We start from the raw sequence: 17,071 nt of genomic DNA, 5'->3' as shown, positions 1-17,071 counted from the left end.
CTGCCCCGGCTTTCATGTGTGCACGCGCTGGACATGACATGCACTCCACGCTCACTATTCACGGAGCAGGGAGATACTGCGTCATTGAAAGCATCGTTTCGAATGATGCAACACGTAGAAACGAAACTATTGTTCAACGTCGTCCTTTACGTTCCGTTCAATCACGAGTTCCAGAGTAGGGCAGCAACGAAAAAAAGAGACAAACAATAAACAAATAAACAACAGCGGGAGCAGTAGAAAAAGGGCTATCCGAGTCAGGGCGAGTGCATGTGACGCACGCGCGCGGTGTAAGCCCCTTTTTCGTGCACGGCCACGTCTCTCTTACCTAATTTAATGAAAGCAACTGGTGTGGCGACGCTCCTGCGCTTGCCGTCGTCCGCGAGCTTCTTCGAGTCCCCCGTGCACGGGAAGAGTTTGCCATTGCGGTAGACGATGAGCTGCAGCTTGCAGGTGGAGTTGTCCGCAGCGCGCGCGGCGATCAGCGGCAGGTGGATGGACGCGACGGCCACTGCGTCCTGGGTTTAAACCAAAACAACAAACAAAAATAACACCAATTAAAAAAACCCAAACTAAAGAAAACAAAAACAAACAAAACCCTCGTTTGACAGCTGGCACAGCTCGTGCGGCTGGCTGCTTCAGCTCTCACGCGTTCCGCGTGCGCTCCGGAGTGACCCCCTCCCCTGCCCCCGCTTGCCCTTCACCTCCTGCACCTTAGCTCCGTGCAGTAATCGCTCACGGATCACAGCGGCGGCGGCGGCTGAGCTCCGAGCGCGCGGCTGGGCTCGAGCAGCGCGCGCATCTGCGCTGGTTTAAAGAGCCCAGCAGCCTGACCGCGGCTTTACGCACCCAGAGCACGTCCACGACGCGGGGACGAGCATTTAAAGCAAAACTCTGCGCAGCTCGGGCTTTCCCCTCCGCCCCTGTGTTCACTCTGGGTGGCAAAGTGCGTCAGGGTCAGCCATGGAGGTTCAGCTTGGTTTAAACCACAGTAAACTTGGGTCTTGTGCACATTTTCTACTGTTATATGTTAGAAAACTGGTAAAAGATGCATGTTCACCCCCAAAGACCCCCTGAAGTGAAGATCAACATTTCACCTTTGTTAATATCCCCATGGGGTGATGTTTATACACTAGATGAGTCTCAGACAGGTAAATTCAGACAGCTGGGGTTTCTGATGTAATAAACCTAAGAAACCAATCCCATCAATTCACAAGGCAGGGCTTTCAAGCTGTAGGCTAGCAGGAGAGCAGTAAGAGGCAGTCGCTTTATAGATCTGCACGTACTAAATGAAAGCGAAGGTGTTTTATATCAAGTGCATTTTAAGGCATCAGATTTATTAATTTATTTATTTGTTTTTGAAAATAATTTTCATGAACTTAGGAGGGCTATTTAAAACCCAATATTTCTATACTATACTGTCTCCATACTATACTAATGTCTGTGAGGAGTTTGTTGTGTTCTCCCTGTGTCCGCGTGGGTTTCCTCCGGGTGCTCCGGTTTCCTCCCAGAGTCCAAAAACACACGTTGGTAGGTGGTTTGGCGACTCAAAAGTATCCGGAGGTGTGATTGTGTGAGTATGTGTGTTGCCCTGTGAAGGACTGGCACCCCCTCCAGGGTGTATTCCCGCCTTGTGCCCAATGATTCCAGGTAGGCTCTGGAATCATTGGGCTGAACTGGATAAGCGCTTACAGATAATGAATGAATGAATGTAAAGGGTTTTAAGATAAGTTTTAAAAATCGATAGTAAGGAAGCCTGTCTAGTATATAATGGTAGGTTATTCCACACTTCCGGCGCAGCAATTGAAAAGGCTTTATCCCCTCTGAGCTAATGTTTCGACTTTGGTACCTCCGGGAGCAGCTGATCATCTGACCTGAGGCACCGAGCAGAGATGTGGGGATGCAGCAGCTCAGTGAGGTAATGTGGGGTGAGTCCATTTAAAGATTTAAAACCAAATAAGAGAATCTTAAAATGTACTCTAAAATGCACCGACAACCAGTGGAGAGAGGCCAGAATGGGAGTTATATGCTCCCTCTTACACAGTGCCGTTAAGATTTGGCCAGCAGCGTTTCTCATCATCAAACTAATCTCAAGGTCATTCAGTGATGCTGAGAGCTGGGTTCTGGGGTGTCCTGGTTGTTTTATATCTGAAAAAAGAGTGGATTTGATTTTCATTCATTCAGTCACTCTTTCATCTCTGTTCAGGGTTGCAGTGAATCTGGAACCTACCTAGAATCACTGGGTAAAAGGCAAGAACACACCCTGGACAGGGCACCACTCACTCACCCAATCACAAACACACTCATATCTGTGAAACATTATACACAGCTAGTCAACCCACCACTGTGTTTGTGGACTGTGGGATGAAAACAGAGCAGCTGGAGGAAACCTACACAGACACAGGAAAAGCATACCAAGCAAGACAGTGATCTGTGGGGAAGACTGAATCTAGGGCCACTCGTTTTCTGCAAGGCTACATGTGCCAGAGTACTGCCTCCTCCTGCCTTTCAAAGGCAAACGCTTGAAGTGCCATTTATCTGGTGATGAGGGTGTTGGTGGTCTACCAAGTCTTGCAAGTAGTCAGGAGTCACTTTCTGTCTCTGGTAGCTCAGTACTTACAGCAGCTGTGGTCAATTATTCATTATCTGTAACCGCTTATCCAATTCAGGGTCGCGGTGGGTCCAGAGCCTACCTGGAATCATTGGGTGCAAGGCGGGAATACACCCTGGAGGGGGCACCAGTCCTTCACAGGGCAACACAGACACACACACATTCACTCACACACTCACACCTACGGACACTTTCGAGTCGCCAATCCACCTGCAACGTGTGTTTTTGGACAGTGGGAGGAAACCGGAGCACCCGGAGAAAACCCACGCGGACACGGGGAGAACACACCAACTCCTCACAGACAGTCACCCGGAGCGGGAATCGAACCCACATCCTCCAGGTCCCTGGAGCTGTGTGACTGCGACACTACCTGCTGCACCACCGTGCCGCCCTGTAGTCAATTAAATAAACTATATTCAAATGATTCCACTGAAAGTATGAATGAATAGAGTATTTGTGTTTTACACAACCGTCAGTGTTAAAAACTGTAACACCATCAGTGTTGCTGTTATAGCACTCAGCAGGTGCACGTTGAACCAAAAAAAGAAAAAAATGTACATGTTTCACAGCACTGGGGCTAATTTCTCACAGCTCTTTTTTTTTTATCAACAAGTGTTTTGTTTCACCAGACTCCCTTTTTACTAAAGCCAGTTAAAAGAACACTAGGTAGTGTGTTTCCTTTAAATTTACAGCTTCAAATTCATTGTGATGTTTTACTGAACTGTAATAAGGGGAAGAGCATGTGTATTTGCTAGTCTCAGGACTGCAAAGTTGCACTATGTAACGTTTGGAGGAGTGTTGGTAAAAACAGTGAAATGTGTTTTCTCCATCTGATAGCTGGGCTCACTCTAGCGTGAAAGCTCCACTCTCAGAACCTGCCATAAACGATGACTGGAGGTATAACTTGATTTTTGAAAATCTGTGGTGGATACACTCCTTAAAATCACAGGGCTAAAACGTTAAATGGAGATTATTTGAGTAACTGTGGTGGAGGTAGTGGGGGTGGGGGCTTACGAGCTCTCAAACTGTAAAACAAGACTTTTATTCATTTTTATTTATGGCCGTCTAAATCAGAAAACATTGGAATAATCAGAAAACATTGGAATAAATGAGCCATTCCAATGTTGCTTCTGACATCAAGTGAAGAACCCTCATCTGTGTAACACTAATAAATGCACCAGACCCATGGTAATGTGACAGTATGAGTATAAACAGAGTAAACCAGACACAAGGAATGTAGAGAAATAACATGTACTAAAAGAGCACTAAAACTGGTTGTTTTGAACAGGGCTTTTTAGACAGGGTAAGAAAGGTGCTGTGATTGATCCCTTTGGTATTGTATCCATCACCAATGTTGTATTAAGACACCAGTTGTAGATGGTGGAAAAGGGGTATCTGTTCAGTTCTGTTTGTTTTATTAGCATTTGCCAACATTAAAGGTGATATACCCGACATTTTAAACATTATGGGGGCATTCACGATTGTAATAAAAAAACAATTTTTATTAAATTAAGAAGATGTTTCCTCACCATTTGTTAGTGTTCCAGTCTTTTTGCGTGCAAAGCCCCAGTGTCTACAAACTGTAAACAAATTGTCTTGGCCCTGTATGCTAGTCTTTCTCTCTCTCTCTCTCTGCTAATGGCAGAGGCATCTGGAGTGTTTTAAGACAATTGGGAGAAATCCAAATGTTGAAAATCACAAACCAAGATGAGGATATTGCTTTATTCCTGCTCCACAAATGGGTAATGTTGACTTATTTTTGCAGTTTCGAATCATTTAAGGCACATGTGTCAAATTCAAGGCCCGCGGGCCAAATGTGGTCCGCAAGAGCTTAAAAGATCTGATTGGCTGCAATCTAGTGGCTTAATGCCATCGCTTCATGGGTAACATATTCGGCATGAATTGTGGGAAATGGAGTTTATGGTCAATGCACGTTTTTAGACATAATTATTAATTATTCCGCAACTAATTCTAAAGCGTGCATTGACCTTAAACTACATTTCCCACAATTCATGCCGATTATGTTGCCCGCCAAGTGACGGCATTCCACCACTAGATTTCAGTGTATCATTTTCGATGTGATCTTTTCAACAAGTGGAATTAAGAAATAGCTACAAATATTGATTCCAAAATGTCCAGGAAAAGAAAAATTGATGCAGATAAAGACAGTTTCAAGAGAGATGGGAAGGTGAATACATGTTTGTGCTTCAAGGAGAAAAACCGGTATGTCTTTTGTGTTATGAGGCGGTGGCAGTTGTCAAGGAGTACAATTTACATCTGCCCTTTGATACCAAACAGGGAGCTCAATATGCCAAAGTTAGCCTTGAAGAAAAGCAACAAACTGTACAAGAATTAAAAGGCAAACTGGGATCGCAGCAGAATATGTTCACAAGAGTTATGACCCAAAATGACGCAGCTGTGAAAGCTAGCTTTATTGTAGCTGAAGAAATCACATTTATTTACATTTACATTTATGCATTTGGCAGACGCTTTTATCCAAAGTGACTTACAAAATAGGATCTAACATTCAAACTACAGCACAATTTATACAAAATACCTTACATTGAGTGCAATATGCCAGGAAGTAATAAGTGCATTAAAGAAAGACTTTCAGAAATCACTCGCGCGTCTAAGTCTTTTTCAGAGGGTGCATTTTTGAAGCAGTGTATACTGAAGGTTATAACTTGTGTTTGATGAAATTTGTCTTTATTCACTTGGATAGTTTGATCGTTGATTGATGGAGTAATATGAGTTTCTTAATCTGACAAACGAACAGGATTTATGTTGTTAACAAAGCAACAAGCAAACCTTTTTATATCTGTGCAAATATTTACAAGTTGAATAAGTAATAAATTCAGAGTTATTTAACATTAAGGAGTACTTACATTTATTCTACATTACATTTGGTTACATTTAGTTACATTTATACGGTCTTACAGTTACATCTGGCCCTTTGAGGGCAACCGTTATGCTGATGTGGCCCTCTGTGAAAATGAGTTTGACACCCCTGATTTAAGGTGTTAATGTCTCCAAACTCAGGAGTTGTCTAACTGTATGATCGAAAATGAGTTTCTGTGGTAATTCAGTTCTTGGACTGTGGGAGGAAACCGGAGCACCCGGAGGAATCCCACGCGGACACGGGGAGAACACACCAACTCCTCACAGACAGTCACCCGGAGCGGGAATCAAACCCACAACCTCCAGGTCCCTGGAGCTGTGTGACTGCGACACTACCTGCTGCACCACCGTGCCGCCCGGCTGACTGCGCATGAATATAAAAAAAAAATTATAAACTAACAATTATAAGCTGATGAAAAAGAATTATAACTTCTCTGTTGTGCTCATCTGTGCTCAGCAGCCCCTTGGGACTGTGCTCAGAAGACAAACAGAAGGGCAAGGTATGACTGAATAGAAGTGTGTGGCTGAATACGAAGCATTTGTTTTGGTCTGAAGTTGTAGTGTGACATCTAGATGCAAAATATTGGATTGGATTGGATCACCTTTAAAAATACAACACAGACATGCAGATGTTCAGTTGCTGATGCAGATGATGCAGTTTTTCCCCAAAGCTGTGGTCTAAAGTAGACATAGTCGACATAGGACTAAACCCCAGATATTATTATATTGAATAGAAAAACAACACCACAACCAACCAAACTTAAGGTGTTCATATATTTTCCCCAGAAGGGAGGAAAGCTAGAGTCAGGGGTGATTTGGAATTCTGGACATTTATTTACACACAACAACATTTTAACTGGAAATAAACAGCCTTGCAATTCCACATCAAACAAGTCTCTGTTTACTTGCTCTATTCTCTCTGTCCCTTATCCACATTCTCTGGATCCTGTTTTATACTCAGCAATGCCTCTTTCACCAGTTGTTCCCCATTAGCACACTGCCAACAGGTATTCCTGGAACCAACCTGAGTGAGAGGAGGTAAGTGGCCTCAGCCCTGCCTCTGACCCCGTCAACATGGATGGGGATATTTTTAAAAAGAAAGTTTTATGTCATTAAATGGAAGATATTGGTAAAGGTGGAGATTTTTGAAAGTATTGTTTTCACTGTTCTTGTGTAAAAACTACCTTCAAAAAAGTGGTCTGCAGTGTGTCACCTAAATTACATTTATAGAATGAAGCGAGGTGAATGATTTTTTAGTTGCTTGCTAAACAGACGGTGGCTCATTCAGAAGGTTTTAGGCACAACAGAAGCAATCTAAGTGTCAAGAACATGCTGAGGTCAGCGCTCCACTGTGTGTGAAGGGGGTTGGTGAAGTGTTTTCATTCACAAATCTGGGCAATGCTTTAGTCACAGTTTTTCCATCTCAGAGATCTCTCTGACTCATAGCTCAAGCTCGGAGCTGTTCTATTCTGTCTAGAAAAGCTAGAGTAAAGCACTGTTGCATTTCTAAATAACTCCTGCTTTTCACATTAAACCATAGCCTACTTCAAGGGAACTGCAATTATTTATGAAACATTTTCTTCTCTTTCTCAGAACACAGACTCTATCTGCACAGCTCACTGCATCCTTGTGCTTCTTGTTTTGAATGTTAGCGCTTATAGAAATGCACCACAAAGTCAGCTTTGTCACAGCACCCATGGTTAATAGCAGTATTTTAGCCAAGTCAAATGCAAACACTACTATTGCATCTGCTATTATTAAGCACTATGTTATGTTCAGGTGGCTGAAAAAGAATAGCGTCTTTTCTTTGTGGCAAACAGGGCTTGAATATTCTGACCTCCCTGCAATCACAAGCAAAGTTTTACCAGGCTACTAGCCCATCATATTATGTTAAAATAACTGTTATAACAGGTGAAGGACAAGGTGCCTAACCTCTGCCTCTATATTTTACAACCCTGTGTGTAAGTTAGACCATGGACCTTTGTAAGCTGCCTTTGTTAGCTATTATGTGGTGCACTGAGTCACAATTGAGAAGACTGATTTCTGCCTTGTGTAGAGAGACTGTCTTTTTACAGTCAATTGATTGAAATTAGCAGTTTAATTTAACAATGGAAACACAGAATCACTACTGTTGAGTTCAGAATGTAGATTATGTTGTATTTTTGCTGAAATATGTGTTAATTATCATAACTAACTCGCATTCTTGCATCCCTCGTGCTCTCTATATGTCTCTCTCTCACACACACACGTTTGAGCCAGAAGCTGAACTGTAGCAATTTTTTTCTCAGCAAATTAAGAGATTCTAATTCAAAATCCATCACTAGGACATTATAATAAAATAAAATAAAAAGAGGTTCCTCTAGACAGTTTGTCATATCACTCTACACATTTACCACCCTCCTAAAATACAAAGAAGGGCTAGCATTTTAACTTAATTGTTGTGATTAACACACAAAACTGAAACAAAACGATATTGTACTGTATTTAGTTGCTGAGGCCTAGGTATCATTTCTGTAAAATATATGCCATTTTAATTGTTGAAAAAGTAAAGCATATTTTTTGTTTTTATTTAGCTATCTTTGGTGGCTGTTTAAAATTTAAATAACATCAAAGTGTTCTCTGAATTTTTCCATGGTAACCTTAAAGGTTAACTTGAAATGTAACTATTTCAAATTTGATATTAAGTCATATAGAAATGATGAATTCTAGGAATTATTGTCTGATTCCATCAAACAAACAAACAAACAAAAACTTATTTAACTACCCCCTAACAAGTAAATCTCAGCAGTCAGCATGTGTTCAGTATGTATGGAATGCCTTCAAGTTTGCTGGAAAAGAATCCCTGGTGGTTTCTCATGTAGCCGCTTGGGAAAATATCCAATACCGCAAATCTGCTTCAAAGTAAAGAGTGTTGAGTTTGAAGAATCTAAAATAGAAGATTTTATTGATTTGTTTAAGTATCATTTAGTCCATTTTTTCACCATGCCATTTAACACTTGATGTGTTCCCCAGTAGTCTGAAGCTCGTATGATAGTAAACATAGCCTAAAGCACTTCTAGAGGTAGATTTTTTCCATTTTTTTTGGCTGGTACTGTACACCAGATTGGTAGACAAATGTGCTTGATGTTTTCAAAAAGGGCTGCAAGTACTCCAAAGCACCACAAACACACACACACACACACACACACACACACACACACACACACACAAATATACACAAGCATAACATTTTCTTTTACCTTACAGCATCTGAGCAAAGATGATTTATTCAAAGCTTGTCATGCAGGCCTCAGGCACAAGGCAGTACATGATATTTTTTATTAATCTCAATGATGGTGACTCAATAGGTCGTAGACTGAGGCAGAATGAATTGGACATGTGCAGAAGATTACCCTGACTTGACTGCCTGAGTGGGTCAAACGAGGCTTTGTTTGGTCTCGGCTTGAGAGCACACACTAGTTATTTCAATATTCTGAGCACTGTCACAATAACCATTCAGAAAGTGCACTGTGGTGTCAGTCTTGACAGAACCATTCTCTCATTTTGTGAAAGGACTTCGGAGTTTGTTTCCAAATGGATGGGGCTTGGTTTCACCAAGGCAACACTGGACAGTGAATATTACCGCAATTTATTGTTCACCCAAACAGAAATTAAAAATACAGCATGGAATAATATTGTTTCTCATTTATGGCATTTATGGCTATCTCAACCTTAGCACCCAAAAACTGTACCTGACCTGTCATAGGGACAATAACGCATCTGTCATTGCTTATAAAGGCTCAGCATACCATAAAGTATACTTTTTAACTCCAGGAGCCCAGGGTGGAGGCCTCTCACAAGAATCTTGTAATGCTTTATAGAACACGTCACACACAACAGCTACTCCCTAAAGAAGCTAGCTTAGTATGTCCAGTATGGACATTATGGCAGAGGCTGTGGAGAGACTGGGGAAGGCATTGTAAGATGAGTAAGGACAAGCACAGGGTTCTCTGTCCTCCACAACTTCCACCAGCTCCTCCAGGGGGATCCCCAGGCGTTCACAGGCCAGCCGGAAGATATAATCCCTCCAGCGTGTCCTGGGTCTGCCCCGGGGCCTCCTTCCAGGTGGTCGTGGTTGGTATACCTGCAGTGGGAGGCGTTCAGGTGGATCCTCATCAGATGCCCGAACCACCTCAACTGACTCCTCTCAACACGAAGGAGGAGCGACTCTACTCCGAGCTCCTCCCTAATCACTAAGCTTCTCACTCGATCAAGGAGAGTACATTCAGCAACCCGTCAGAGATAGCTCATTTTGGCTGCTTGTATCCACGATTTCGTACTTTCTGTCATTACCCAGAGCTCATGACCATAGGTATGGCTCAGCTCTCTCTTCACCACGACAGTCTGGTACAGTGACCGTATTCACTGCAGGCGCTGCAGTCAACCTAGAGTCAACCTCACTACCCCTCTTCCCATCACTCGTGATCAAGACCCCAAGATACTTTAACTCCTTCAATTGGGGTAGGTTCTCACCCCCTACCTGAAGGGAGCATGCTATCTGATTCCAGGAGATAACTAAGGCCTCAGACTTGGAGGTGCTAATCCGCATACAGACCGCTTCACAATCAGTTGCAAACTACTCAAGTTGGAGGCCTCCGTACAAAGAAGCCAGAAGAACAACATCATCCGCAAACAGCACAAACGCCCCCCCCCGAATCACTTATCCAGTTCAGGGTTGCGGTGGGTTTGAAGCCTACCCAGAATCACTGGATGCAGGGAAGGAACACACTCTGGATGGTGTATGTAAATGAAAAAAATTACATCTGGAAAAGTCAATGTAATGTACCTTTAGGGAACACAACTGCACGCTAAAACCACTGTTGTACCTTTTAAAGGTACATTTACACTGTTTGTGCCATTAGTGACAGCAATTGTCTTGTACCATATATTTTTTCTGAGTGTGTATATTGGCTGAGAAGACCCAACATACTACTAATATGATTATGTGCTGTAGATTCACAAACTAGTCACAACACAACAGTTTTGGGACCACAGAAGTGGACAATAGATGGAATGCTTATCTGTCTTACCAACACACAGGACAAATCCCCACTCACACCATCTGGTATAGCAGTATCTTCCAGACATGTTTTTTTTTTTTTTTTAATAATTCAAATGCAAAGATAAAAGGGCAAAATGAATTGTGTATTGCAATTGTCCCTCCCATGTAAGTGCACATTATTAAGAACATGTATTTGCAATTGTGCTTCTGTGTACATTGGCTGCCAAAGTTACAAAACTGAAAAAGCAAAGCTCTTCTGACATTACATTTTCATTTTCTTAATGGTAGGACTCTGACATATTAAAAAAACACAATAACAATCCCCAATGTCATGCTGCAGCTCTGTCAAAATGAAAATTCGATTGCAATCTTTTTGGCATTAGCATTTTCACTATCAACAAAGCACTCTTGTCAATCAAAATCTGTGGGTAGGACATTGGAAGGGACTTTAGGTTTGTGACATAGTTTTAGAAAGAAATGGCTGAGGAAAATGGTGCTGATTAAATTTATGGCAGTTTTTACACTTGGTAACAGGAAACAGATCAATAAATCTAACCTACTTCCCAGACAGGAATTAAGTTTAGCCCTGGACTATATCTTCTTTTCAAATGAAAAATTACAATTAAAAATGCTTTTCAATCCAGGACTAGGCTTTATCCCTGGCTGGGAAAACACCCCAATGACTTGAGCAGAAACGTATCATCACCTATTTCAGTTTGAACCTAATAATCTTACACGGAAAGATACACATATTAAAAGTTGTGCAGTTTTCTCTCGACACTTCTTTGGGTCAGTGCATGATTTATTGGGTGAATGGTGAGTATGAAATATACTCAGGTACCATACAATTGGAAAAGCCAGTGGAGTGGAGGTGTAGAACGGCAGCCCAATTGGACCACAGCCAGCTTTTGGAAAGAAGCTCATCTCTAAGTGCTGAACATTGCAGTTCATATATCAGACTTCCAGCACATTTCGAACAAAAGCCTGCTGTTAATCTGCTTGCTCAACAGTTGTCCTTTAAGTCTCTTTATTCCATTAATCCAATAGGTTGTAACCTGAACAAATTCAGAGGGAAAACAATACAACTAAATAAACTATCTGCTACTGAGAGTTCAAACTTAGTAATAGGTAATCCTTCTACAGTGAGAGAGAGAGAGAGAGATTTGTAATATAAGCTCCAGAGAGAGAGAGGCTGTATTCTTTTAGATGGACTGAGGTTTCTATTGCCTGGAATAACCGAGAGCAGCACTGAATATTTCGTGTGCCTTGTGGGCCAGCTGTCATCGCCAATAGCCTTTCCCCAGATAATTAATTGCTTGGATGTTGTGAATGCTCGATTCAAACTGGATATTTGTTCGAAATAATGGAAGCTCAGTGGCATAATTGAACAATGTGTTGACACTGTCATCAGAGATTCGCTGCTCACAAAACAATTGAAAATGAGTGTGAAGCTTCAGGTTAAAAAAGCATAACCACTTAATTATCCACTAGCCATTGTCTGATAACACCCCCCCCCCTTTAATTCCATGAATATCAAAAATGAAAAGGCCACGATGTAAGTCTGCAAACTTCTATTTCCAGCTACATCTAGCATCTCAAACACAATAAAATACCTCCATGATTAAAAGCGATTGAAGCCTTCTACTGCCGACTCCTGGCGTTTCCCGTGGAGTGATGGTGGAAAGATTAACCATTCGTTCATTTAAACTCATAATTAAGCACTCTTATCATTAGAGGCCTGAAAAAGAACACAAAGTGAGAGATGGTCTCCATAAAAACCTACAGATTTCAAAGGATGGATGATCTCTCAGATTATTTAAAGAAGCCTCTTCCCGCCATCAATTTCCAGAGAGAGTCTACAGTTTCCCTCATCTTCTGCAATGAATTATTTTTTTCTTCTCTCCTCTCTAGGAGTAGGTAAGGTCAAAACACTTTTCCTCAACAAATTTAAGCCAAGAGTGGGATTAATCCTAGCCTAGAGGGGAAAGGAGAGTCAAAGTCTTTCTGCTTCCACTGATCAGAAAGGCTTTTAAGACTTCCAGACTTTCTGGTGTTTTCTATTGGAACCACCATATGACTAGAATATTGTCGCTGCCCAGTGAAAACCATGTATCTCCCAAAAACAACTTTACAAACAAAGTAAAAAAGCTTCTTAAGTTACAATTGATGTCAATGCAGAAATATTTTATTCCAAGTAATTTTGGAGCATTACTGTTGGTCCATTCATCATGAAATTTTCACAGATTGAAGGACAGCTGCTTTGTTCAAAGGAAGTAGCAAATTAAAAATCCACAATAACGGACATGTTTTGTTGGACAGCTTCTAGTCAAAACAGTTACTCAATATATGTAATTTGCGTTTGGGATTTTAAATAAAGACAAAAGACCGTATTTTTTCCCCAGAACAAAGTTTTGTCTGAGAATTTGGTTGATTGTTCTACATCTCATTATTCAAGTAATCCCAAACCCATTCATTGATGCTAAGGTCTGGATCCTGGAGTTACCAGTCAAATGTTCTGATGACACCAATCAACACCCTGATTCTTGAACAATTCGGTAAATTGTGAAAGTTGGAATGTTTCAGTCATCTTCATTTATGAAATATGCTTCTAATTATGTACTCACTAGATGTGTGTAATTCAACTGTGTACTACAGCCATATGAAAGTTAGCTGCTGTTTAGTTTGAATTATATTTGTTTACCAAAAAAATGTGGAGCCTGCTCACTGGATAAAAGATGTATTTGTGTGTGTGTGTTTGGTCATATCAAAATCAGGCAGAATATACAGCTCAAAACAAACATCTCTGGACATGTTTAGGTGTCTTTACTTTAAATTAAGCAGTATTCTTAAGAGCTGCTGCAGCTGAAATTTCTCAGAGAGAATAAATCCATGAAAAAGATGTTCTGCTGCCAACAGGTTTTCAGCCTGAAAAAGACTACCCAAAGTTCATATATTTAACTCTTGGTTAAAGAATACTTTCATATATCATTAACCAGTTAAAAAAACATTCAAAGGCATATTTATCCTTATAGGGTCCAACAATATTACCCCATAGTGGAATACACACACACACACACATTCACAATGCTAGTAAAATTGGGATACATTAGATAATGGTAACCTTCAGAGGGCCACTTTTTTCTTCATTGTGTCTCTCTGTCAGTGTATGATGCAGCACCAAGAAAGGCATGGCATCTCCATCCCCTCTTCAAGCATCTCCATGGCAACAGTGTTGTGAAGCTATATGACTTGACAATTTTCTTGCATCCAAAAATGCATTCTGGGAGTCTGAATGGAGCAGAGCAATCTCCTGCCTGAGAATGCACAGAAACACTGTTCAGTGAATATTCACGGGCGACCTGTAGGAGAGCGGCCATTCACTTCACATGAAAAAGTCCTGCAGCTGGCTCTGCGGTAGACTGAGCAAAAGCTCCACACATAGCCATTGTTCCCTTAAGCCTGTCTCCACTGTGAAAGGATTAGTTAGGTTAATCAATTCAATTTTGACTCTACAGGCGAGTTCATTTACTTGACTGACAAGTAATAGATAGACAAATTTCACCCAATCTATATTGTCCACCATCCAAGGCATCTTAGGGGACATACAGCAGGGGACAATGGTATTACATTCTGAAACAAGAAGATCAAACTATATGTTAATTTCAGCCTCTGAAATATGGGGGACTATCCCCTACAGCCCTAAGATAAAAGGCCACATAGCTAGAGATTTTAAGTGTAAGCCAAAATAGACAGACCTCAGATTTTATTGAGAAAAAAAATGAATTTTCAAAAATGTACAAAACTTACAGCTCAGTTATTGTCAAGTAAATTAATTTAGCTGTGGTATCAGGTCTAGCAAGCATTAACCACCATAATGACCACTGTACTGTACACCGAAAAACACTGATGCACCAAGCCAGTGGTTGCCAATGAATGATATGGCTTACTTATATATATATATGCTTCTGAAAATGCTTCTAAAAATGAATTTTGGAGTGTAAAATATCCTGGCAGATTTCTTAAAATAAAAAATAAATAAAATGTTAAGATAAAAACACAACCACATTTCCAAGAGAATTTGGTCACTGGTCAAAATGTAACTAAAAAGAGAACAAAACAATGTACAAACAATTAAAATTATTTATGTAAAAAGATATATTACAAACAGAGCATTCCAGAGATGCTGAGTCTTTAAAAAGCAAAGACGGGGAAGGGTTCACTACTGTGAAAAACTGTGCATGTAAGTGTTGAAACAAGCATAAAATTCCTCAAAAAACCCAGCAAAGCACGTGAGGATTTCATCATCTACAGTACATAATATCATTAAAATATTCAGAGAATCTGGGGAAATATCTGTATGCAAAGAACAAGGCTGAAAACCAGTATTGGATGGCTGTGATCTATGGGCCCTCAGGCAGCACTACATTAAAACTAGACAGTTGTCTGTATTGGAAAACCCATGCATGGCTCAGGAACGTTTCTGAAATCCATTGTCTGTGAATTCATTTAAGATGGATCTGAGGCAAAGTGAAAAAAGTGTCCTGTGATTTAAAGTATCAAAATCTGAAATTTGTGTACACTGCATATGTTGTATAATGAAATATTATAAAATTTCTGGAGAAGAGAATGTATTGTACCTTTAAGGAACACAACTTGACTTTAAAAATACTATTGTACCTTTAAAGGAACAACAATAAACCTCTACTATACCTTTTTTCCCCCTCAGATTTGGAGTAATATATGCTGCCATCCAGATGACATCTTTGTCAGGGAAGGCCTTCCTTATTTTAGAATGCAAAAACACAATCTGTACAACATATAGGTACTGTTGAATTGTTACGCAACTGAAATCCTATATCAAGAAAAGTGGGAAATCAATTTACTTTCAGAAGTACAGCAAATGGTCTCCTCAGTTCCAAAATGCAAACACGGTGTGTTATTATTACAATAGGTGATGCTACATAGTGGTAAACATGTCCCTATAATATATTTTCAACATGTTACTGGCATCAAAATCAAGTGTTTAAATGTATGTAAAGGAAATGTTGTTTATCACATTCTACATCACATCAACAAATTTTATATTAAGTAAACTCACTGCCTTTTCAATTGTACATTACCTAAGAATGCCCCTCAGATATTTTTTAACAGACGTGGTGTATATGTAAACATGTGCACATGTTTGTCAGATGGATATGCAAGAATGTGTAAATTTAAAGCTAAGACTACCAGAAGAAAGCAGATAGATGACCTCGCAGGAGCCTAACTGGAGCTGGACTACTTCATCACTGTGCTTGATGGTCTGGAACTCTGACAGATTCCAGCTGCAATCTCCCAGCAGTAGCACAGAAGAGAAATGAACCTGCACAGTCTCTCTGTCTCTCTCTCTGTCTCTCTCTCTTCCCACACTCTAAGACATATGGCACCAAACCGATAGAGGACATTTGTGCTACTGTAAGAATGAAAAAAATTAAAATCTTACAGAATGGTCAAGTAAACAACTTTAATTCTTAATTGCACCAGGCTTACAGGGAACACACTGCCTGGCTTAACTACCATATAGTCACACTTTTTAAATCTACAATTACAGACAGTAGATCATTTGTTACTTTCCAATTTCTTAGCCCATTTTCACCCTGTTATTCTCTGTGCAGGGCAACCACACAGAGAAGGGTTTATTAGGGTGGTCGATCACTCTCATCACGTCAGTGAGACTGAGCTGTAACAGTGATCAGAATATGCTGAACTCAATAGTCCACCAACCAAATATATCCAGACAAAATCCTCCTATGGACAGTGTTCTATGTTCAGGGATGAAAAACTTGACGACGACCAACACAAACTTTGCAACACAGAACAGAACTACTGTTTACATCTACAAGGTGGGCCAATGAGCCACGTGGGTCTAGTGTTGATTTTCCACTGCATGGTATATACTCAGCTTGGCTTGGCTTTTTGCTTTTCCATTAGGGAAATCTGGAACATGAAATTAGTACTTTTTAGTACATGCTCGCTGCCAGCTCCAAGTGAGCCGAGTTGTCACTAATCACAATGTGTAAACATTGCAGAGTGCTGATTGGCCAGAGAGACTTGCCAATCATCACGAAATGCAGACATCCAGAACAAACTCGCCATCTGTAATATCCCCAAGTCACAAAGGCATCTCATAAAATTATGCTATGTTTTTTTTGAAGAAGTACATATGCTCCTTGGAGATGTGGCTGACAAAAAAACTCCAGGGAGAGTTGGACATGCATCAATGAAAATAAGTTTCGCTGATTTGTCTGAACTGGGGCATTGAGCCATGTTTAATCCCAAAACCAAAAATATTGTTTTGTGTGTAAACAGCATTTAAAGTTTTCACCACAGTTTTTGTGGTTTTCAAAGCCCACGATTCATGCTAGAGACTTTGCAACATCACAGGCTACATTTTGCAGGGCAGCTGTACTAATTGAAAAGTGACCAGGGAAAAGTGTGTCGAGTCGTGCCGAATCCAGTAACTACCATGCAATGGAAAAGTGTCA

The 17,071-nt window shown here is 40.7% G+C and overlaps 1 protein-coding gene across 4 annotated transcripts in view; it reads right to left on the bottom strand.

Moving 5' to 3' along the window:
- The window catches only part of LOC136706058 (adhesion G protein-coupled receptor A3), a 251,218-nt gene that overhangs the window by 79,891 nt on the left and 154,256 nt on the right, over positions 1-17,071 (bottom strand). For all 4 annotated transcript variants that reach the window (XR_010804108.1, XR_010804107.1, XM_066679962.1 and 1 more), the window contains one exon: positions 326-515. Coding sequence is in view for 2 of the 4 variants with exons in the window: in XM_066679962.1 (XP_066536059.1) it covers positions 326-515 (190 nt within the window). In the remaining 2 variants the exon portion in view is untranslated. The remainder of the gene's footprint in view (positions 1-325; positions 516-17,071) is intronic.

Source organism: Hoplias malabaricus, chromosome 8, assembly GCF_029633855.1.
Source record: "Hoplias malabaricus isolate fHopMal1 chromosome 8, fHopMal1.hap1, whole genome shotgun sequence".
In the NCBI taxonomy this organism is placed as follows: Eukaryota; Metazoa; Chordata; class Actinopteri; order Characiformes; family Erythrinidae; genus Hoplias; species Hoplias malabaricus.
The sequence above is the reverse complement of the archived record's forward strand: the minus strand, read 5'-3'. Positions and strand labels throughout refer to the sequence as shown.